The sequence below is a fragment of the Haliotis asinina genome, chromosome 4 (genome assembly GCF_037392515.1).
Source record: "Haliotis asinina isolate JCU_RB_2024 chromosome 4, JCU_Hal_asi_v2, whole genome shotgun sequence".
Classification (NCBI taxonomy): Eukaryota; Metazoa; Mollusca; class Gastropoda; order Lepetellida; family Haliotidae; genus Haliotis; species Haliotis asinina.
The window spans coordinates 43322396-43347784 of NC_090283.1; the positions used below are offsets into that span (position 1 = coordinate 43322396).

The following is a 25389-nucleotide window of genomic DNA, read 5'->3' on the forward strand; positions in this document are numbered from 1 at the left end:
CTACTTTGGCCCCATCAGTCATCAAATATCACGCCTCATCAAGACCAAAGCCAGCATCGATGTCACCTTCTCCAGTGGCAAGACCATCAAGACCTACCTAAAAGCCAACGGTAAAGGACCCAGCTGTGAACACCCTAACCCGAGAGGATGCATCTACCAGATCCCTTGCAACTGTGGCGACCTATACATTGGAGAAACGCTGAGACCAATCAACACCAGAATGAAGGAACATCAGACCTCAGTCAGGAAACTCGACCAGAAATCGGCCATCTCTGAACATATTCTCAAGAACCCTGAACACTCAATTCGATGGGAGGACACTAGGATACTATCTACCAACAACAACAACTGGCGCCAAAGGAAACTCCAAGAGGCCATCGAGATCCGGAGACAGAAACCAGCCATCAACCGCGACCAAGGAGTGTACCTACCAAGTGCCTGGGACTTATTGATAAATTAATCTCATCTACCTGTGTACATTCTATCTATGTAATTCATGTATAGCCTATCTACCCGAGTACATACTTGTGTTTGTACATCACCAACCCTCATGTAAACATGCTCACCCCCTATCGTGTGTTATGTACATCATCCTATCATGCGTAATGTATCACCATTGGCTTCCATCCTTATCCCCAATCATGTTATGTAAACATATCCAATCAACTGTAATGCATTACCGTTGGCTTCCATCATTGTTATCTTAACTATCGGCTTCCTATCACTGCTTGTGTATACTAGCTTTCGTTAACTCATTCCACTTGTTACTTTGTTATTGTTTTACCTGTACATATAAATACACCTCTGTATCCCTTTCTCAATCACCTGATGAAGGAGTAAGCATTAACTCCGAAACGTTGTGTTCTCTCATAAAGAAGTTGATATCCATAAAATCTTCATTCTTATGTCATACTCAAATTCCGAAAGATGTCTCGTGATACCTATCTTCTGATAGGTATTAAGTTTCTGATATGTTTAAATCATGCCATGAATAGCCTCACTCGTCTATCTGTATCTGTGATAAAATTCATTGATGTCTATGCTAAAAAAATGTGCGGGAAAGTTCTATATTCTTAACCATTAAAAAAACCCAAGCCTTTCAAGCGTTTCATGTCATATAAGTGGGTGTAATATCTTCTACTATTTTTTCAGTTTATTATGTGTGTACATGTTTATAAATATATAATGAAACAAATGTCTCATTTTAGTATTTGTAATTTAGTCAGTTATTGTGAAAAACATTATAAAGAAACGGTGGAGTATTCAATAACTCTGAAGGCCCCTGACAGGTAATTAAGGGCAACAGTATGTTGATTGAGTCACAACACCTAGCTGATTGCAATTAGACAAGGGTAATTAAGCAAGCTGGATGCAGGTGTAATTAACAGGTCCACCAAGTTCATTAGTCCGCGCAGTGCAGACCAAACACTGGGCGTCGCTTTAAGCAAGGTGCTTGCTTCAAATACTCCGTTTTCAGACTCTATAAAGAACTAGTAAGGCAGATATAATACTATTCTATGGATGTAAACATTAATCAGTATACGTGTGAGCTTTAATCTGTTCTTGAGAGAACGGGCCGAGTCGGGTTCTCATTAAACAACGTGTTTGTTTCCAATACAACCATCTCAAACTCTATAAAACGATATGCAGGTAGATATGATACTAACCTATGGACAAAAATAGAATTTACGATACATCTATGGGGCGTAAGAGGCCTTAAATTTGACGGCCAGAGAAAATCCCGAGTGTCTTTGTTGAGAAAATATATGAAAGAGAGTGCTGCACTTTGAGCAACGTTTTCTTCTATCAAATACTTCGCTTTGAGACTCTAGAAAGGATTAGTTAAGTAGATATAATACTATTCTATGTATATAAACACCAGTCATTATCCATGCGTGGGGTTTGACCTGTTGTTGAGTGCTCGGGCGAAGTCGGGCCGAACAGAGACTTACCACTTTTGGTCGAGGCTATGTTGAGAATGTAGAGCGAAAAGGGCTTCACTTTAAGCGACCGATTATCTTTACAGGTTGCATTTCATTGCATCACAAATAAATCTTTAGGTAGATATAATACCAATCGATGGATTCCAACATATGTCTGGATACATGTGTCAGGTTTAAGCTGTTTTAGGGAGCTCGGGCCAAGCCGGACCGAAAGCTTGTGATACTGTCTTTATTGAAAATGTATAGAAAATAGGGTTGACATTAAGCAACGTGTTTGCTTCAAATACAACGGTTTGAAACTCTGTAAAGTCGTATTTCGGTAGATGTGATACTAAACTGTGGATTTAAATAGAATTTAAGATACATATGTGAGGCGTAAGGTGCTTTTGACAGGTCGGGCCAAGTCGGGCCGAAAGCTTGTGATACTGTGTCTTTATTGAGAATGTCTAGAAAATAGGGTTGACTTTAAGCAATGTGTTTTCTGTAAAGCCGGATTTCGGTAGATGTGATACTAAACTATGGATTTAAATAGAATTTAAGATACATTTGTGAGGCGTAAGGTGCTTTTGAGAGGTCGGGCCAAGTCGGGCCGAACAGAGACTTACCACTTTTGGTCGAGGCTATGTTGAGAATGGAGAACGAAAAGGGCTTCACTTTAAGGGACCGGTTATCTTTACAGGTTGCATTTTGTAACATGAAAAGGTGATATTTAGGTACATGTAGATCTAATCTATGGATTGAATTACAATTCAAGATACATGGGTTACGTTTGAGCTGCTTTTGAGAGGTCGGGCCAAGCCGGACCGAAAGCTTGTGATACTGTGTCTTTATTGAGAATGTCTAGAAAATAGGGTTGACTTTAAGCAACGTGTTTTCTGTAAAGCCGGATTTCGGTAGATGTGATACTAAACTATGGATTTAAATAGAATTTAAGATACATTTGTGAGGCGTGAGGTGCTTTTGAGAGGTCGGGCCAAGTCGGGCCGAACAGAGACTTAACACTTTTCGTCGAGGCTATGTTTGAAAGACAGGTAATTCACTTGACCGGTTATCTTTACATGTTGCATTTTGTAACACTACCATGTGATGTTTAGGTAGATATGATACCAATGTATGGATTTAAATACACTTCAAGATCCATTTGAGAGATGAAAGATGCTTCTGACGGAACTTGCACGCAAAGCCGGACCGAACGCTTGTGATACAGTGTGTATGTTGAGACAATATGGAAAAAGAATGCAGCGCTTAGAGGAAACGTGTTTGCACATGCTCTGCTAAGTGTTATTTAGGTAGATATTATTGCATTTTGTCTGTCATGTGTACTTGTAAATTTAAGCATTTGCATACTCGGAGGCTATTAGATTTTTGCTGGATTTATGCTTTTTAGAATACAGTGGCAATACATACGATTTTTGCACGTGCACGTACAAAAAGTTGTGATTTAATATATATGTCTTTTAACACATATTTATAATCATGTCACGGTTGCCCACTGGCTCTCGCCATTGCCCGCTCCTTTTTAACATAAACATCCTCTGCTGATTCAGCATGAGACAATAAAGTTTAATTAGGAAACCGCAAATGTTTTAATTATGGAAAGAAAAGCTGTAAAAACACTGTCAGTTCCTGCCCAGAACCCCAGGATGTCACACCTGACGCGCTAAGAGAAGTAACTTTCTCACACAGACATATCAAGGACAACACATAACAACAAGACAATGTCTTTTCTCTAGGACTCTCGGTATGTTATCAATTTTGGCTTTTCATCGTTAACTATACATTTTCAACCAAACCATACTTGTAATTCTAGCTACCCAAATGCGCAGATTTCGTTTTAATATTCTGCAGTCCATTTTTAGTACTACCCGTTGGCCCGGCCCGGCCCGGCCCGACTTTTCTTGGCCCGACTTTTAGGCCATCCCTAGCCTATTGTGAGTGTGTAGGGGAGTCAAGCGTCTTCGGCTTGACAAGCGAACACTTGAACCATTAAGCTACCACCGTCCCTACATCTCATAAGAAGTTGACGATGATTATTATGGGTAAATTGTCATGACATATGAACTACTGTAGACAGTTGCAAACAAAGAGCAATATCATCCTACTGTTGCTCTCCCAGTCTAAGTAAACTTATCCTCGGCACTTTTCGTTACACTCCACCACTGAGTCTAACAAAACCTTATGGGAGGTCGCGTCAGGTAACCTTTGTGATTGACCAATCAGAACACAACTTACCAAATCGCGAAAGTGCACATTCGCACATCCCTTCTGAACTTTTTATCTCGAAAAGGTTTGTACCCGAACGATTCCGAATGCTATTTAGCGAACGATCGCTTCCGGGTGGTGTACACGGCTTACGTACTGCCATGACAACGGTGAGTAAACAGTAGCTGAAAATAGTGTTTTTGACAATATTCAAGGGTGTTATCTTGCGGAAATATTAGTTAATGGTAACCATGTCAACAGAAACCCCAAAGCGTATATACTGCAGGTCAAATAACTGTGTTACGGATATGCTGATTTTTGTTTGTGGAGAGATCTGTGTCTGTGACCTGAATATTTTGAAAGTCCCTCCGATCCCTAAATAGTAGCCGTTGTCTGATTGGTTAAGTCTATTTAACCGTCTCGCATTTGATTGGACTGTGATTGGTTGCTCAAAGGTTACCTGACGCGACCTTCTACTAGGTTTTGTTAGACTCAGTCGTGGAGTGTAAGGAAATACACTGAGACGAAGTTTACTTAAACTGGTTGCTCTCCTAGACTCCATCCGTGAAGGTCCAGATTAGAAATGATCTCCAGTAACTCATGCTTGTCGTAAGAGACGACTAACGATCTCAGGTGGCGAAGCTCGCTGACTTGGTTGACACACATGTCATCGGTTCCCAATTGCGCAGATCGATGCTCATACTGTTGATCACTGGGTTGTCTGGTCCAGACTCGATTATTTACAGACCGCCGCCATATAGCTGTAACATTGCTTAGTACACCGTAAAACCAAAATCACTCAATCTTCCAGACTCACGTAACAGACAGGAATCGGAACGTTGTCAGTAAGCAGTGTACAGCTCACACAGACGTCCACATCAACACATTCGATAGAAGGTAAGTACCGGTGATGGAATTACATAACTAGACTAAAAGTAAAACGATATTCATACTTGATTTTAATCAAAAACATGTAGTTTCGCAAAAACCCATGCATTGTTAATTCTCACATAATTGTGGGTGTTATCGAGGTTGTAACCCGTAAAAGGAGATGAGGTCGATCATCAGGACCTTGGTAAGAGTAATTTGAACTAAAACAATGCTGCAACAAAAATGGAAGGGTTTACTCTGGCAATGTATTGCCCATTCTCTTCCCACAGAGGTTACTTCCTACGAACCTCTGTTCTAATACGGCCATATTTCACGGTTCTCATAAAAGCCCTTAGGGGCGAAAAAATGGCAGCAGATTTATCTCCCTTTTTTCTGTCCAGTCAGAACACGCGTAACATCGACCTCGATTCAACTTGACAAATGGAAGCAATGTGGAGAAACAAATATGACATAACTGAGTTCTGCCTAGAAGAAACATTTGAGTATCGCCCTCGGGAAGAGGTTCTAGTTTTCACGATGCATCCGGAAATTACCGAGATCTTGCGAACGATCACTTTTGAAACAAGGTCGCTGATTGCACTACTAAATCTGATTGACTCCAATCACCTGTCTTGAACACTCATGAAAGGGTCGTATTAGAACAGAGGTTATGTAGGAAGATATGACAAGTAACCTCTGTGGGAAAAGAAAGTGTGTTGCCCGTATGCTTCATATTCATCAATACAAAATTCTACGAACAGATGGTATGTGTAACGCGCCCTTTATGTTTGTATCATGATTCATTGACTGGATGCATGGATGCACGGATGCATGAATGGATGTATGGATAGATTATGGATTGGTAGTTGGATAGATAGAGAGATAGAGAGATAGATAGAGAGAGATATAATCAATTTGTGTGTGAGAGAGAGAAAGAGAGAGAGAGAGATTCTATGCTAGTATTCGGTAAATATACCATATTGAAGTACATGTATACGTATTACTTTTTCCTAGTACATATGTGGATATTTTTCTGTTTTGTTTTCTTTTCTCAAGATCTTACGACACTAGCGCCGTGGGTGTATATACCCTGTACCGCCACCTACAAAAACCTCTGTCGGTAAGACACAACCAGCAGCATATTTCACTATTCAATGCAACGATCGAAACATTCAGAATTTAATCTTTACCAAGGCAGTTAGTCTGTCTGTCTCCAAGAACCCAGAGGATAAAATTATACCGATTAAACAGGAGACAACTGCGACCATGTATTATAAATCGAGTGGTACGGAGTATTCAGTGCCCAGACATTGTATATGGGCCTAGTCTGTCTTCAAGTCCACTGAGAAAACATGAAATAGATCGCCGACACAACCTTGAATGATTTGGCAAGTCTAGATTGCATGAGTTGGAAGCTATGGATTGTTCTGAGCTCCATTTGGATTATCACCAAGATATCCTTTTTTGTACATTTCGATTTTTACAAAATGAAGAAGAGAAATTTTTACTCTTCTGCTCAGTGCACACATGTTCGTGACATCAACACGTAAGGGATTTGGCGCCATGTTGATGGTGAGTTAGTTTGTTACGTCGCTTTTACCACTATCACAGCGGAAATGGCCTTCAAACATTGTTGGGAAATGAACCCGGGCTTTCGGGGTGAAGAACGAACGCTTTGACCACTAGGCTACCCCTCCAACCCCATGTTGCTGTTGATGATGGTTTGAAGGTGGTGATTGTCCAGCATGTTTGTATGTCCAGGTGATGACCAAGACAGAGAGGTGCTATTATGGTACTTGTAGCTGTGCTATCGCCATCCACGCCGGCAAAGACATGTTTATGGTTTACGCGTGTGCGAATCAGTGGATCGTCAAGAGGGACGGATGTAACCCTAACAGCTATCTCGAGGTGTCTCTGTTGAATTCGGGAAGAACATATCAGGTTGGTTGACAAAATGGGTTTCCACAGCCTGGTTTCAGTACAAGCTCTGCCATGTTCGGAATGAAACCTGGGTCAGGACAAGTTAACGCTTTAGCCACATGACTACCCCACCTTCTCAAACGTTTGATATTATATTTGATAATTGAAACCTCGTGGTAGTAGATTTGGTTCAAGTCTTTGTGACGAGCGTCACATCTTTATAAATTGGTGTTCAGCAGCACAGCGATGGGATCGGATCGGATGGTCAAACTCGCTGACTTGGTTGACATATGTCACCGTATCGCTACTAATGCTGTTGATCACTGGGTTGTCTGGTCCAGATTCGATCGTTCACAGACCACCGCCATATACCTTAAAGTATGCTGAGTGGGGCGTGAAACACCAACAATACATCTGTGTGATATCATAACAGCAATTTTGTGCTGGTACTATACTGAACCGCAAAATAAATATGACACCGATAGAAGTTTCTTAAAGCACACACCTTAATTCGCTCTAATTAACAATCAAAGCGGAGGACTGAGTTGAGACCTGACAATAATTGTTAACACATTTTAGGGAATTACATTTAGAGTTCACACAAACAAACTCACCCGAAATGGTACCATGGGGATACCTGAAAGTCAGTATCGTGTGTGGCATCATAGGCATCGATGACGGCATCGCATTGACTGTACATAGAATGAATTAGCTGGTTGACGAAGGCCATAGGCACTTGGATTAATACTCGGCGAAACGTCTGATCGAGTCTAGCCGCAGTTGTCGACCTTGGTTTGAGGTCAGTCAGTTTTCTGTTGCTCTTGACGGTTGTGATGATACTAAAGGTCGTAACGAAGGTCTTCGATACTGTTAGTGGCCTGATACCGCTCCTGCAGTCGGATTTTCATAACAGGAACATTAAAATGATTGGCTATCCTCCATGCCGTCTGGTCAACTTGCAGTCGCCCAAAGTGAGTGAGTGAGTGAGTTTACTTTTATGCCGCACTCAGCAATATTCCAGCTGTATGGCGACGGTCTGTAAATGAACTGGACCAGACCGTTCGATTCCGTTGTAGTCCATTTGTCACAAAAGCGGACTGGTGAAGTGCAATCTAACTCGAAAATTAATCTGGCATGTGTTATATTTGGAATTACACTTTCTTAGTAAAGTACAAATTCTAGTACTTTTTGAGTTGCGTCTCTTCTGGGATTAGAACCAACACTCTCCGGACGGACACTAAACTCAAATAAGTACTAGAATTTGTACTTTACTAAGAAAGTGTAATATGGCATATATTACATTTGACCACTCTCTAAATGAGATTGCGTAATCATCGAAAATTAAATGAATATGAAGCGCATGATTCATTAACCTGTGTTGTCTCCCTCCTTTATCGCACACCTGGCTGTTTCTTTCTCTGTTCTCCTCCCTCGTACGTAATAGTGAACTGTCAATACTTTAACGATACATTGTTAAACAATGATGTTTTGATTATGATCAGCGTTTCATTGGGTATGTTACATTTACATGTATTAGCTTCCGAGTTAAATTGCAATTCACTGGTCCGCTTTTGAGCCAATCGAACGATGCTTGGGTTACTGAAGGTCAATATTCTAACCCGGACCTTGGCCTTAGAGTGTAGACAACAAAATTGATTACAGGCATGTTTAGGACTCGCTTCAGTTGGAATGGATGTCAAGATATGCACGTGAATTTTCATTTTCCTAAATGTCATACTGAACCTAGTACCACGTCCGCCTTTATAGGTTTGTCGGTTAGATGTGATGGTTTATCGGGTATGTAATGTATGCTGGTAATAGCTGTCAGTTTGGATTGAAAAACAGGTTAACAAAACGGCACAATTATAGTAAAAACACCGCCTTATAAGAATAAACATTTTGCATTTGGTTGTGAAAGGTGACGTTTCTTTTGCGGCTCATTATACCTTAGTTTGCATTTCCTGTCTGTCTGTCTAGGTTGTCATGCCCACTGGAACAAAAGTAGAGTTCTCCTACACTTCACTGAATCGCTTCAACATACAGATCTTCGCCTCTCCAGCAGACATGGGCAACACGGAAGGACTGTGTGGGAACTTTAACGGTAGATGGCAAGACGACACAGCTCTAGCTACGCGATTCCTGTACGTCAGTATTTCCTTTCTGGGTGTGTTCGTTTGAGGCGTGAGAGTTTGGTTCAATGAAGTGTTTCTGTTACATATCGTGTCATCTTAATGTGAGAGAATGCCCCTACGCGGAATTCGGGTGAGAATAGGTCCCCAGAAAACTTGGTCGAAAAACTTAGTGAGTGGGTGAATGTTGTTTACGCCACTTTTAGAAATATCCCAGCAATATGACGGCGGAATACAACAGAAATGGACTTCGAACACTGGACCCGTGTGCGGGATCGAAACCGGACTACAGCGTAATGATCTACCTCACAGCCCCTGATCGTGAGACGAAACAAGATGGATCGGGTCTACTGACATTGTTGCCAACATGACAAGTGGTCTGTTGCTCACAACATTGATCACTGGATGGATCACCGAACCACCTCGTCAATCACTCAATCGTTGCAACAAAGCACCTGATCCAAACTGGACGCCTCTTACCACAGGACTTTGTTTGTTTGTGGTTTAACGCCGCATGCAGCAATATGCAAGCTACATATACAGTATGGTTCAAAATTATTGAGAATAGCTAAAGCATTTCATATTATTAAACGAGAACAAATCAGATAAAATTGAATGTATTGTGAAAGTGAACTGACCTTTTTAATGTTGTGTAGGTAACAATTTAATATTTTATCAAGTCTCCTTGAGCTTCACGGCACAGTCTAAGACGGGTAGGCATACTTCCTATCAGAGAGGTTAGTGTCTCGTGAGTTATGCTGTCCCAGTATCGGACCACTTCTCTCTTCATGTCTTCAATTTTTGTCAACCCCTTTTGATTCACACATTTCTTCATCATCCCCCAAATGTTCTCAATGGGATTTAAGTCAGGACTATATGCAGGAAATGGTAATGCAGTCACATTTTTCTCCTGAAACCACTGCTTGGCATGTTTTGCGGTGTGTTTAGGATCATTATCTTGCTGCAAAATCCAGTCATTTCCATAAAACACGTGCACTTGGAAGGAGAAAATTATCTAATATGTTAGTGTAGCGTTGACTTGTCAGATTTCCCTCAAACACACACAGCGGGGTCGTTCCTAATAAGGATATCCCTCCCCATACATGAAACTTTGGGCTGTATTTAGGTCGTCGATACAACGGTGCTGACGCAGACTTTGTCCATATTTTCACATTATTGGGATATACCCATATTGAGCTTTCATCAGTAAAAATCACATTTTCCCAGTCAAAGTTTTCATGTGCCCAACACCACTCAACACGCCTGTCTTTATGTTCTTGTTTCATGAGAGAAGGAATTCCAGTCTTTTTCTCCCATCCAAGATCAATCAAATTTCTTCTAACTGTAGATTTTGATACAACTGTTGATCCCCTTTCTATCATTTCATACCTGATGTTGGAGATGCTTGCCCTTTGCTTTTTAGACGCTAAAATTCCCAGCCGGACGCGATCTGAGAAGTCCAATTTCCTGGGTCTCCCTGCTCCTTTCTGGTGCCCCAAATCCTTTCCCTCTTTAAAATTCTTCCTAATCCTATACACAGTAGAAAAAGGAGTTCCTGTTCTCTCTGCCAATGTATTTACATCATCAATTCCTTGATTACACAACTCAAAAATCAACCTTCTTTTATCTTCAGCAGACATTGTTGACAGTGCTGAGGAAAATGACGTCTGCTACAAATTCAGGGGAGGTAACTCTAATTGTACTATACTCAGTAGGCCAAGATGAGTTACCTCCCTTGTACCATTACTTAGTTTTAAGTATCAGTGAATCAGTTGAGGTGTTAGGATAGCTCAAAGTAAGAAGAAAAATTCTCAATAATTATGAACCAGACTATATATGCAAGCTGTAAATATCCGAATCGGGGTCAGAATATCCTGTGATCGACTTCATGAGCATCGATCTACGCAACTGGGAAACGATCAAATCGGCAACTCTGACCACCCGATTCCTTTAGTTTACCACAAGCATGGGTTTGCTGAACGGGTGTCTTATCACAAGAATTGGTGTGCTCGGGGCCTATCAATACTCACATGACCAAAGTGCCCTGGTGGAACACAAACTCAGCTACTCGGGGTCGCCTAGTGTAATATTACTGTGAATCCAAAGCATACGTAATAGAGATATATGTTCATGTACCCTAGAGTGAGTTAGGGTTTACGCCAATTTTAGCACTGCTCAACTACTGCTTGACAAGTATTAGATGAGCCACGACCTGACAAATGACCCCAATTTGCATATGGTGGAACGCCCTCCAAAACATTCCATTTAAAACAAGATGGAAACAGGTTGTATATTGAAAACTTTCCTCGTGCGAATCGTGTTTTGATTGTTATATCATACTACTGGACACGTGTTAAACAGAAGCGGCATTGAGTTCACGCCACGGTCAGCGTGTATTGCACGTGTTTAATCCCCAGTCTACCTCATGTTCCTGTAGCAGTCAAGTGTATTCGTCTACATTCCCGGCCCCGCCCACTTGTCACAAACGCGTTTACTGCGCAGGCTCATCTAATACGGATCAAGCAGTAATATCACAGCGAGGGTCACACGAACGGGCTCCACACATTGTACCTATTCGGGAATCGAATCCTGACTCTGTCCCACTGCTCGCATATGTCCACAACACCGCAGTACATAAAATGGATAACGTATGAATTGGTGACTGTAATTTATCAACATTGAAAAGGTTGTTTCAGCAGTTAGGTGTTCAGCAACGCCTTCAGCAGTGTCCTGTAATCCAAATCCGTCGTAATCCGAGCGTCCGAATGGTAATAATCAGATCTAGACGCGAACCTACAACTTTATCTTTGAACGACTAAGGGAAGTAACCCTTATGAGATACCGAAGACAAATAGTCACCCGTTCCCATCAGTTAAATGTAGGTAGCTTTGTGGTTTATGCGTTGGCTTATCAACTCGGAGGACTGGGCTCGAATCCTCACTTGGGTAGAATAGAACCCCTTTTCGGTATTTTGCGCTGTGATGTGTATTTGCGGCGTGGTAGCCCAGTGGAAAAAAACTTTCCCTCATCATACCGATGGACCGTGTTCGAACCTTTCTTGGGTAGAAAATGTGAATCACATTTCTGGTATTTCCCGCTGTGAGTTTGTTGTTCCTAAATGCGGCATAAAAGCTTACGCATATCTCATGCACTCGAGATATATGCTTGCCTCACAACCCCTCCCCAACGTTTAAGCCTTGTTCGTTTGCAGCCATAGTAACGTTGGGGGTAGTGCTGCGTTCATCCAGGCCGCCCCTGGAGTGGCGGACCCTCCCGCCTACCTGTGCCTCTGCGCCAGAAATAACAGGATACCTGGGACGGCTGCTTTCGTGAACAACGTCACCTGCGACTGGAGGGAATCCTTCCATTGTTCTAACATCCAATGGACGGCCAAGCCGTGCGTCTCTCGTCATCGTCGCGACCTGCATCTAATGGAGGAACACGAACCCACTGATGACGTTGTTGTAGACGTCCCTCCTGTCAAGGTAATGGGAACACACAAGTTGATGCTTCAGATGATGGGTGGGGGCACTTACTTTTTCGCAGTACTTTAAGGGTGGGAGTGGGGATCATTCACAATGTACATCCAACTCCATAAAATCATCATCACACCCACCCATCATCACAACCACCCATCATCACACCCACCCATCCACACACCCCACCCATAAATTATTAACACATACCCAACGTATGACTCGGTATCCCTACACCAGGACCAGGACCAGTTAAGAGCTATACTGGAAAAGTCACCATTTTTCTTTTCTCAGCGGTGTGAAGCCCTTTTTCTGGTGTCCCCCACCGTGACATTGATGGAATATTACTAAAAAGCGGCGTAAAACTAAACTCACTCACTCATTCACTTTTCTCAGCGCGTGGCCAGAAGCACCTGGACAACGGCTTCTGCACGTGCCAAATGTCTGGAGATATTTCGTCAGTTCCGCTCCTTCAACAACTGTGTGGAGTTACCTGATGTTACAATTGACCTTGTCCTCGACGACTGTGCTGCCGACGTCGTGGTAAGTGCCGTCAATAACGTCGACTCAGGTACTGTAGTAACTACACATCCTCTGAATATAGTTAAAAGCGTACCAGTGACAGTTGAACACACCTAACAAACAGACAGGTTTGCAAATAATCGAGTCTGGACCAGATCCAGTGATCAACAGCATGAGCATCGATCTGCACAATTGGGAACCAATGACATGTGTCAATTACAGTATTGATTAGTGAAGACGGTGTGGTAAAGCGTTCGATCGTCACGACAGAGACACATGGTAAATGAGTACAATATAGCTGGAATATTGCTGAGTGCGGCGTAAAAACCAGCCCACATGGGTACAGGTGTCCCTCGTTGTTGCATTGCTGGAACAAGCTAAGGGCGGCGTAAAACTAATATAACTGGCTCTCTTGTGTGAGTGAGTGTTGGTCAATGCCACAGTCGGCATGTTCAAGGTAAATGTCAGCGGTTTGTAAATTGAATCTTTACCAAGCTAAAGACCGACTGGCACCGTATATGGTTTCGCAATTATATTAATCACTGAATTGTCGAAATTCAGTCTCGATCGTTTAACGAACGTTTTCATATTGCTGGAATATAACAGAGTGTGGCGTTTAAAGACAAAAAGCAAACTTTTGCTAATGGGTGTGTGATATGGTTTGTTGTGTTACGCCACACTCAGCAATATTCCAGCTCTATGGCGTGCTGTGTAAATGTGTTGGCCAGATAATCCAGTGATCAACAGCATGAGCACAAATCTACGCAATTTTGATACGGCGACATGCGTCAACTTAGTAAGCGAGTCTGACCTCCCGATCCCTGTTATCACGGACATGAGAAGCCGCAGACCAGTTCTACGCCTGAAATTCACGGATCTCATTGATGTAGCATGACATGAGAACCACATTAACATGGTGTAGAATACAAGTCTTTCATTGACAGCTGACCGGGACCACAGACTGGGTGCCGATCGCTCTGGAGCTGATCAAGGGACAGTGCATCAACGTCCTCGACGTCGACACGGAGGTGTGGGAGAAGAAGCAGCCGGGGACGACGATGTCAGTGGGAGACGCTATCCTTCAAGAAGCCAAATGTCCAAATGAATGCAGTGGAAACGGGTACTGTGTAAAGGGTAAGTGAGTTTAGTTTTACGCCGCTTTTAGCAATTCCAGCATTACCTATTGTAACAAACTATCAAATTGCCAATACCGAGTCAGGGCCACTGTTTGGGATAGACGTTGAGATGAAGAGCACTCATCCTCACAATCTCACTCTTCGGGGTACTTAAGATCATCAGAGTAAGTGAATGACTATGGTTCAACGCCGCTTTTAGCATTAGCAATGGACTTTGAGCATGATCTGTCCTTATTGCCCCTGAACATATTTGAGCTAGTGGCCTCTTTGATCTAGACCTTCAAATGCAATGCATTAAACGCGTGTGTGCGCGTGCGTGCGTCCTGATATGACGTAAGGTATATATTGATGAATATGGTAACACGAGCAGCTAGAGCTTGTTTGAGTGGCGTTTAGAAGTTAGTGTGAAGAACAAGGAAGAGAGTTCTGTTAATATTTATTAATATTAATTTATGCGACGTTTCGGTGTTCCGTTTGTTTGGTAACGGTGTTAGCAACTACAGCGAAACGTCGCTGATACTAATATTAAAGAAGCTAGATATGCCCCAAAACAAGCTAGTATTGTTCCATATCCAAAATATCACCATTCTACGTGTTTTGTGCAGTGCTAAAAGCACGTGTACATTTATTTTATCAGCAGTGTTTTGAAATATATATATTATACAGGTGTTTGCACGTGCAACTCTGGGTTTGTGGAGGATGACTGCGCAGTCAACCTGAACGTACCTCCACGTGTCACAAGACTGTCACGTGATGGGCTGTGTGACGTTGCCAACAGCACGTGTCTCGCCACCTACGTGTACGGAGACAACTTCTACAACTCCACCGGCCTGAAGTGTCGCATCACGGAGATCCTGGTAGGTGATGTTGTCAACGTCACATCTGCAAGCATCAACACGTTCGCCTGGTCGTGTAAGACAAGCACTGCGATGAAGTCTTAACCTCCAATCGTTGGTCCCAATCTCTTCTTTGTGTTTTGGTGTCTTTTGTGTTGTTTTTAACGCTACGTTCACGGATATTCAAGATATTTGGTGGTGGTCAGTCAAGTCTGGACCAGACAATCCAGTGTTCATGAACATCGATCTACACAAAAAGGATACGATGACATGTGTCAGCCAAGTCAGCGAGGCTGCCCACTCGATCCCGTTTGTCGCCTCTTACTTCAAGTATGGGTTACTGAAGATCAATAGCTGAGCAATATTTCAGCTATATGGCGGCGGTCTGCAAATAATCGAGTCTGGACCAGATCGAGTGATCTTGGCAATATTTTAAATGAGACAGCGCGGAATAGTTCTATCTTTAACAATAAATATGAGATATCCCTACAATTTTAATATTATCCTCCTCTTCCAGGTCAGCGAGAAGACAGTCCAGGTGAACGCGAGGGCAGTTGACGTAGCGGCAGAATTTGAAAACTTCAAACAGGTGAACGGTTTTTGTGACGATGGGTTCACTTTTAGCGTTGTAGTGTGCGTCATGATATCTTTTCAACGACTTGCTATTAATCAGTGGAAACATCTGAAGAATGGTAAAAACTCGTAATGCCACCCACCCATCACTCACTCACTCTCTCTCAACTACCAAGTCATTTAAAGCAGTGGTACATGTTTCTAGATGGGCACTAGGGATGGTGAAAACTCACTCATTCACTCTCTCTCACACGCGCGCACGCAGGCACGCATTCAGCACCTACCTATTTAAAGCAATCTGTTTGAAAGATGTACTTGATACACCTTCGCAGAAAGGTGAGGTGATGAAAATTCACTCAAGTATTTACTCAGTCACGTTGTCACTCACCCAGCCAAGCACTCACTCAGCTACGCAGCCTTGCGCTCGACACATTACGCACTCACTCAGCCGCACATTCTTGCACTCAACAACTTACTAACACAGTCAGCCGCGCCGTCTTGCTCTCAACAACATACGCACACACTCAGACACGCACTCAACTGCTACAGGTGAAGTGCGCCTTTCCGGTTGCGACAAACATGGTGGGCACTCTTTTCACTCTCGGTCTCCATGGTTACCACGTGTCCGTCACCAACAACGGCAGATCTTACAGCAGCAACTTCACCTTTGTGGCCCACGACTCCCGATGCCACCAGTGCAACGTCCCCGCGGAAACCTGTACTCTCAAGGTAGGATGACGATGTCACAGACAAATCATATGGGCTTTATGCATCATGGATTTGTTTAGTTTATGTCTTTTACTGTTTGTTCCATCCATTACACCTTTACAGAGACAAAAAGGAAGCGGGATAGCCTAATCGTTATTACGTCCGCCCTTCACGCGTAACACCCGGGTTCGATTCCCCACATAGGTAAAATGTGTGAAGCCAATTCCCGGTGTCTCCCGCTGTGATATTAAGGCATAAAGAGGCATAAAACCATACTCACTCACAAAGAAACTGTGAAATCCGGTCGATAACGTGCCAGAATAGACCCGTGAAGGTCCCGGGTAGAATAGGCCTTCAGGCAACCCATGCTTGCCATAAAAGGCGACTAACGGGATCGGGTGGTCAGGATCGCTGACTTGGTTGACTCATGTCATCGGTTCCCAATTGCACAGATCGATGCTCATGTTGTTGATCACTGGATTGTCTGGTCCAGACTGGAATATTTACAGACCGCCGCCATATAGCTGGAATATTGCTGAGTGCGGTGTAAAACTAAACTCACTCACCCATGACACAACAGACAGCTGACGGGACAGGGCCGGCACGCACTTAGGTGCATGTCAGCAGAGCCTCCTCACAGGCGCTGTGCCATTGCGAGGATTAAATTTTTTTTTAATATGAACATTTTGAGATGAACCCCTACTTGAAACTAATGAAACGCTTCACAATACAATATATCTAGACAAGGCCGGACGCTAGATATATTGTACTATGAAGCGTGTCAAGTCGGGCGGCATCTCAAAATTTTGATAGTTAAAAACCAAAATCTTTCATCCTCGCAATGACATGAGCGCCTGTGAGCCTCCTTCCAGTAAGGAAATGGTCGGCGCAGTTCCACCCGTCGTTTGTCACCAATCACCAGAGGTTTTAGGACCATGTGTCTCATTTATGTTTTGTGCACATATCCCTGTTTCGACTTATTTAATCATTCATTGTTCTGATTTGACCCCAAACTGGTAACTATTCACTGCTATGTCCCCAGACCGGCACCTGCTACATCGACGGCGCCTGCTACACCGCGGGGATGGAGAAACAAGGCGACCCTAAGAAGCATTGCAAGCCCGACGTCAACACCTTTACTTGGACACAGGAGACAGGTGAGCAGGGACCATGCTGGATCCAAATCTACCGATATTACCACAGTTGACGTCACGGCATCTTGTGGCAGGATACGTACATTTTCAAACTTTTAAGAACCGGGTTCTATTTTCTTTGCGTTTATGGAGTCATAAAGGAATCTTTGCGTACACAAGGTTAGAGAGTGGTTGGTTGATGGGTTGGCAGGTTGGATTTCGGGTTTAGTTTAGTTTAGTTTAGTTTAGTTTAGTTTAGTTTAGTTTAGTTTAGTTTAGTTTAGTTTAGTTTCACACCCCTTTGAGCAATATTCCAGCTATAGCATGGCTGGGGACACCAGAAATGGGTTTTACAAATTGGGGAACCGAACCCAGGTCTACGTGTGACGACCGAACGCTTTAACCACTAGGCTATCCAGTGTGCACAACGTAGAGTATGCATAGCGACATTTACCTTTCTTAAATTCAAAAATCCAAAACAGAATCAAGACCAGTTCTTATGAATAACCTAGTCAACAATCACAAGAACTAAAACACGTTTATGAATATGTTAATATGTTTCGTTAGATTCCAAAAGACGCGGAACCCGCCCATTTAGTGCCCCATCTAAAATATCTGTTGGATTTTTTTGGGGATGACAAAAGCCTTTCCATGAGGGAAACGGACTCAACATAACAACGGTAAACACGCCAACCACTTTTCCACTGTATATAGTGAGTGAATGAGTGAGTGAGTTTAGTTTTACGCCGCATTCTGCAATATGGCGGCGGTCTCCACTGTATATATCTTGACGTTGACATGAACGTACATGTCTGATCCTTTGGTAAAATATGTACTTTGTTATTGTGTAATGACTCTGTCTTGTTTCCCAAACACCACAGAAATATTTATGTTTCTTGTTTGCAAGTTTGTTTGTTTTGGGAGTTTTTTTTTTAAGTAAGGATGGGTTGTATGTCTTTGTGATATTTTGTTTTCTGTGTAAGCGTGTGTGCGCTCGCGCGTGCATGCGCGTTTGTGCAGGGGGCGTAGTCCCCAAACTCTAAGTGTTTACTTTGTACGTACGTACAGACAGACAGACAGATTTTATACAGTATTCAGTATATGAATATATTATATATTATTTTGTCTTATTTGTTGTGCTTTGTATAAAAGATTGAAGTTATTATTTAATATATCATAATGTTAAGACGTAATTTTGGTGTGAAGTGGACTTGATGTATTTACCAATAAGTGTATTACGGAAAGAACTATAAGCTTCACAGATTAAAAGTGCATGATATTCGTTTTCAATAAAATATATGTTTCTTGATAAACAGAGAGGACAGAGTCTTTCTTGATATGATGTAGGTTGGTGTCTTCCAGTGTTGACAGCAATTCTAAAGTTACTGCATCTGAAGTGTGATAACATCCTTTTCAAGAGAGATGGTAGTGATGAATTCAGATAGTATTCAACAGTGAGTAGGGTTTTATATTGTTTATGCGAATAAGAGTCTGGTAAGTTATGAACAGTTTCACTCCAGGTTTGTTGTAGATTGTCAAATAGTCTCTGCTTGATAGGAAAATATTTTTGTCACCAACGTCTTGGGAGATTCATACTTATCCAACGGCAAATACGCCTAAATCTAAATAAAATATTTTTTTTTATATTTGTAGCATAACAGGTGCGTCCCATGTCATCAAGGGCAGAAAGCATTCTGTAGCACTGGTAGGGGAGTCTCTCAGGGCCCGTTTGTATCAGCCTACACCAGTATCTGACAGCTATTGTCATATATATAATCTGCAGTGGAGATCTTCCACATTCACTAAGCACCATTACGTTACATGTATATTTTGACACTTTGAGCTGAGATTTGCACAATTTACACGGTCATCTTCAATTATTTTGCAGTAATTATATCCCCAGATTTCAGAGCCATAGCAAATGATAGGAGTAACAATACTATCGAAAATCTTGAAAAGATCTTTACAAGAAATATCACCAAGTGTCCTCTGATATCTATGTATAGCTATCATAGCTTTAGAGCTCTGGGAAGCTAAAGAAATTTGAGCCTGTGTCCATATCAGTTTGGGTGTAAACATAATGCCTAAATATCTGTAGAAGGGTACAACTTCAATGTTTTGGCCATTGCATGTCCACTTTTTATAGCTTCTTAAGGGTCCCCCATTTCTAAAAACCATGACTTTTGTTTTCTTCAAGTTCACTTTCATTCCCGTTTCGAAGCAAAATAATTTCAGAGCATCCATTTTCTTTTGGAGTGGAATGGCTGAATACGCTACAGATGATACATTATCTGCAAACATAATAGCAAAAACATTTTTAAAATCTTGTAAAATAAAAACACCTTCTCCTCCAACATCTTCCGGTTGTTTTAAGAGCGTATTAATGAATATAATAAATAGCTGGGAACTCAAAATACAACCTTGACGGGTGCCAGTATTGCACTTGAAATAATCTGTTAATCCTCTTGAATCTCTCACACAGGCACACAGGCTTGAATAAATTCCATTCATTCCAATATCTTTCAAAGTTTGTATTAGAAATCATGTCTTATAGTGTCAAATGCCTTTGAAAAGTCCACAAAAAGACAGTAAAATCTCCCTTTCCTTTTTCCGATATATTTCTGTATCATTGCTGGTAGACTGAATATATTGTCAACAGCTGAGTAATTTGGTCTGAAACCTGCTTGCAGCTCATCAATAATTGTATTGTCCTAACACAAAGTCTTGATTCTCAATTGCCAAGATTTTTCTTCGATCATATTTAGGCTCCGGATTAGTTTCACATTTCGACAGTGTGGACGCACATAGTCTCCCTTGGCCGTATCGGGATCCGCTGACCGTAGCTTCGACATAGCAATACACCTGCGTTTCAAGATAACAAGCATCTCTTCCTATAAGATACAGCTGCTGGGCCGTGCGGTGTTAAACGTCACTCACTGTATTTCCAGAGTTGATAAGCGGTATCCGACTGAGCGGGGGGTTATCTCCCTTGGAAGGTAGGGTCGAGATCCTGCATGACAACCAATGGGGCACCATTTGTGACGACACATGGGACGACAACGCCGCCAGGGTGGTATGCAGGATGTTGGGATACGACGACAGGTCAGAATTTGAACATAAAACTTACAATCATAATGACTGGAGTAAATGTATATATTCATAATTACTTTATGTCTTAACCTTCTATTACAAGGTGTCTCTTTTCTGTCTGTTAAACGTTATTCCTGTGCCTGTTTGACGTCATTCTTATGTCTGATGGACGACATTCTTATGTCTGATGGACGGCATTCCTTTATCTGATGGACGGCATTCCTTTATCTGATGGACGGCATTCCTCCGATGACATCTATCAACCAAGTCAGCGAGCCTGACCACCCTATCCTATTAGTCGCCTCTTACGACAAGCACAGTCGCCTGACAAGCATGGGTTGCTCAAGGCCTATTCTACCCCGGACCTTCATGGGTCTGTGTGTGTTTTACATTATACGTCACATATAACGTGTTTTAACGTAATTCCGTTGTCTCTCTTATGGCATTCCCATGCACTCTTCAGTCCCGGGAAGTCGACTCCCATTAAGGCCTTTGGGGGAGGCAGCGGCCCAATCTGGATCGACGACCCCAGTTGTAACGGCACGGAGAGCAACATCGCCATCTGCCCACGATACTATGGAGTCATCTACTGGGGCAGCCACAACTGCCTGCACGATGAGGACGCGGGCGTCAGATGCAGTAAGTGTGTGATGTAGTGTCACGCGAGACAGAAGCATCAACCCTCCACACCCCAACCCATCCCCTCCTATCCCCTTTGCTGACATCTATGGACGCTAAAAACAGCTGCAACTCACCATGTTTTTTTTTAAAATTTGGGAGTCAATTTACATAACGTACAATGCACTTTCCACTTGCAACATATGTCATATTTGGGATTTCACTTTCTTAGTTTTTTTGTGTGGAAGTCGCGGTGGCTGAGCGGGCTAGGCGGCTGACTTTGCGTGCTGGCGATTAGGTGCCTGACTCAAAAGGTGCGGGTTCGAAAGTGAAATCCCAAATATGGCATATGTTGCATTTGACCACTTTCTAAATGGCACCGTGTAATCATACTTTCCACTTGTATCCCACACTGGATCACATACTCAAACACATGTTTTATCTTACCCCACACAAAAATGTCGTCTGATTGGCTGAGCGATTCAATGCATCACGATCACAAGTGAGTAACATTTTCTGTTACCCGCTGGAAATGCCGAACTGTTGGATTTCGTTTAGTACTTCGTGCTAGTAGTGTTTGGGCTATTGCCTAACTCCGGCACTCTTTGTCATGATCCGAACCATTCAAAATTAACATTGAGGTGTTCCGTAACATGGGTTGACGTACCCTCGATGTTTGTTTATGTCCCCGATCCATGTCTTCCTCGTGCCCCGTGAACAACTTATAACGTCTATGTACAAGCAAACGTCGATCTGTAATTGAACAGCCCCCTCTGAAATTTAAATATACGCACTCTGGGTTTTTAATATATACAGATACTTTGATACGAGAAATGCTGTTATTACGTCTTAAATCGACAGTGAGATCTCCGCTGATGTTTGTGGAAAGTTGTACCTTGCATCTGATAAAACATTTATTTTTATTGTTTTGCGTGATAACACATAAAAGAAGTATTTAAGTCATTATTTGTTTCAACAGGTTCATTTGTACCTGTCAAACGTTGCTATTTCAGGTCCCAGGGCAGGCGGAACGAATGTAAGTACTATATTTTGTTGTCTCGGAGTATCCAACGATCCACAAATACCAATAGGTTGACGTTAGGTTGACGTTAGGTTAAACCAGCGCAGCTGATGTGGCTTTGAAGCATAGTTTCTAGGCTTTGGTTAATTAATCTTTTAATGTAATTTTTATTGAAGTCCAAAGCCCCAGCACGTTCCCATTTTATCGTCAGCATAGTTCCGTCATTAAACCTGACGTAGTAACAGTATTAAAGTAACACCAGGGCGTCTCTGCTGCCTCTCAAAGAAACTTGTGGATAAGGTCAAGGTCACCCAATTCGACTGGTGCATAATGACGGATGTACGCACAGACGGAAGCCGCATAATATATGGTCCCCCGTTCCGCATTGCGGCGGAAACAAAATATGGGCCCTTTTCATTCATGCATTCAAACCGGAGAGGCAACCTGATCATTTTGTTCACAGGTACTATCAATACAGCGTTCCTTTCTTTTTCAGATAATTGGGTGATCAATTCTTAACAGAGCTGAAGGATTGTTGGACTGATGTAATGAGACATATTTCTTAAAGTGTTATTAAAATATATACTTCTCTGAATTAAATGATTCCTTCTGTGTGGTTAGTGAGTGAGTTTGTTTTGACGCTGTTTTGAAAAGTGGACCCCTCATAGGTCGGCATCTCAGCTTGCTGTAGGAAGGACATCCGAGGCGATACAGATCCTCCACAATTACATAGTGCATGTGTGAGGTGACCTACTGTCAAAGAATTCCCGCGTGCCCAAGGGAGGCAACTTCGCACTGGGAATTCCGGAAGCTTTACAAGCAGTAAACAAACATTTTAAAATCCGTCGGCTTTGTCGCAGAGATGAAGTTGTTATAACTTGCCTCAGGCCAGGACATTGTGGATTAAAGGCATATAAAAAGCATCTCAGATAAAGACATCTCTTAAAGCCGTAACTTGAATTGCCGTGTGTTGCCTCCTCGGCAGTTAAATTTACATAAAATTAACACCGAATGTGTCCATTTACATCCAATGTTTTTTGACACTTATCTCTTCTAGAGTGGCGGCTTGGGCACAAGACAAGTAATTTTGTATGGTCATGTCGTGGTAAACATGTGACAGAACGCACATCGGGAATGAGTGGCCAATGATCCCGATGTGGAAACCCGCTCTGTCACTTACACACATTCAGAAGTCCGACGGCGATTCTTCACCGTCGACGTGGTCGTAGATGGGGCGACGGCCTTGGCCGACACCCCGACTAGACGCACAATCCGTCCACTTCTGTCGATGATCTAGTCTCCATGGTTGGTCTTGCTGGATGGTCTCACTGGATGGTCTGTCGACTGGTTGGTCTCACTGGATGGTCTCTCGACTGGTTGGTCTCACTGGATGGTCTGTGCGACCAGAGACCATATAATAGATTATATGGTCTCTGGTGCGACTGACCACATCAGTCAGGTTTTTATACACAGGGTCATTACGCCACATTGTGCAAGGTCACTGGCCCATGCACATGTACATACGTAAGATTCGCCGACGTAGGGAGGTGTTAATTGACATGTATTGATAGCGTTTGAGAATTAAGGGTCCTTCCCGGAGGGGGGTTTATGATAAGAGGGGATACACCGAATGTTTGCCGAATACATTACATAGACAAAGGGGATAGAATTTCGGTGCACTTTGGACTTATATTGAAACAAATAGATTGTTTGAATAAATGAAGTTTTAAGGAAACTTATTGAAATGATTTAGTCTATGACAATACATTCAGAAGCTTATATTTAACTCTTCTCTTCACTTTGTTTCATATCATATGTTACATCATGCCATCTACAAGCCACCTGCCATACGAAAAAGACATGTCTCTGTGCACAATAAATCAGTTCATCTGCATTGACATAGATCTCTCTGCTGGCATGCTGACCTTTTGCACCTACTCAACGTCAGTTCAACCAATCCACGGGGAGCAGGATCTCTCTCTCACTAAACTAGTGAAGGAACCATGATTAGTTGTATCCACACATGCACATTGTGGTTAACCCGCTCAATAAGACGTTTTAGACTGCTGGATGTTGGTGGGAGTTTTTGTCAATACTTCATCTACAAGCATTACTAGATTATTTTGTGCATACATAGCCTTAGAAACCTGTCTACAAGATGTAAAGACGTGTTTCGTGAACATCAAAATTGTGACCCATTTGTTGTGTGGAGGTTCTCATCCCTGGGCTTTATACACATTTTGGGAATCAATGTAGAAAAGGAGATTTTCAGTTTCAGCTTCAATAGATGTAAAGGGGACCAAAAGTCTTGGAAGAGTTCCGCTGACTACACGTGATATTAATCCTTTTGCTCTGTTCAAGGTGCAAGAAGCTGTGAATTATATCCTTTGGGACAACAACTCCCCTTGCAATGTTCATAAGATACAGACATGACACGTCTTTGATTTGGAGGACCGAATGGATTTCCCATCAATCCTGATCAGCACATTGACATTTCTGATGTTCCTTTTACAATAAAAGGAACTTCAAACGGGAGTGTTTGGGCCTTCATTGCCTACTACTAAGTAGCCTATATTTATAGTATTATTTTTTATATCTAAAATTGAATTTTTTAATTCAGAAATATTACGATTTATTAATTTTTTATACTGTCTCGATGGAAATGACTCAACATTGTATTTTTCTGTTTTAACCGGGACAGCCCTTAACAATGTGGAAGGGTTTTCACGTTTTATGTTACCTGTTGTGCTAGCTGATCGAGATGAACATATAGTTCGCGGTATGGAACTAGCTCTGGTACTTTCCTACCGGTGACGGTAATATTAGGTTTTATTTCTTCTGATGGTAACCCTAGTATATTCGCCAACGGTCAGCCTAGTCTCAGTGTTGTTGGACTATTAATATTTGTTAATCAACACCAGGTTCCGTTTGAATCATTTATTTTAAGTTCAGATCATAAGGGTTTACAAAATTCATCGTTGAGAGAACATACGCTGTAGTATCCATCGGTTATTAAGTGTCTGTCTCCATTAATAAACATCTTATTATTATTTTTATTAATGTTTGTTCATCGTGGGTAGTAGGTTATATCACATAGTGCTATTTCTAGATGCCCAGATGTGTTATCAATAGCGTGTGTAAGCTGAACGGCCTCACCGCTCTCTTTATCCGGAAGAGTAATGTACATATTATTATATTTTCATATCATACAA

General features: G+C 42.2%; 1 protein-coding gene across 2 annotated transcripts in view; it reads left to right on the plus strand.

The window, feature by feature from the left end:
* The window catches only part of LOC137281584 (von Willebrand factor D and EGF domain-containing protein-like), a 46814-nt gene extending 24025 nt beyond the window's left edge, over positions 1-22789 (plus strand). For both annotated transcript variants that reach the window (XM_067812915.1, XM_067812914.1), the window contains exons 9-23: positions 4957-5042; positions 6072-6135; positions 6777-6956; positions 8913-9076; positions 12276-12549; positions 12937-13083; positions 14007-14196; positions 14865-15055; positions 15552-15623; positions 16157-16336; positions 17358-17472; positions 20397-20550; positions 21002-21177; positions 22170-22192; positions 22674-22789. In XM_067812915.1, coding sequence (XP_067669016.1) covers positions 4957-5042; positions 6072-6135; positions 6777-6956; positions 8913-9076; positions 12276-12549; positions 12937-13083; positions 14007-14196; positions 14865-15055; positions 15552-15623; positions 16157-16336; positions 17358-17472; positions 20397-20550; positions 21002-21177; positions 22170-22192; positions 22674-22685 — 2028 coding nt within the window. In that variant the 3' untranslated portion in view covers positions 22686-22789. The remainder of the gene's footprint in view (positions 1-4956; positions 5043-6071; positions 6136-6776; positions 6957-8912; positions 9077-12275; positions 12550-12936; positions 13084-14006; positions 14197-14864; positions 15056-15551; positions 15624-16156; positions 16337-17357; positions 17473-20396; positions 20551-21001; positions 21178-22169; positions 22193-22673) is intronic.
* The last annotated feature ends 2600 nt before the right edge of the window (positions 22790-25389 follow it).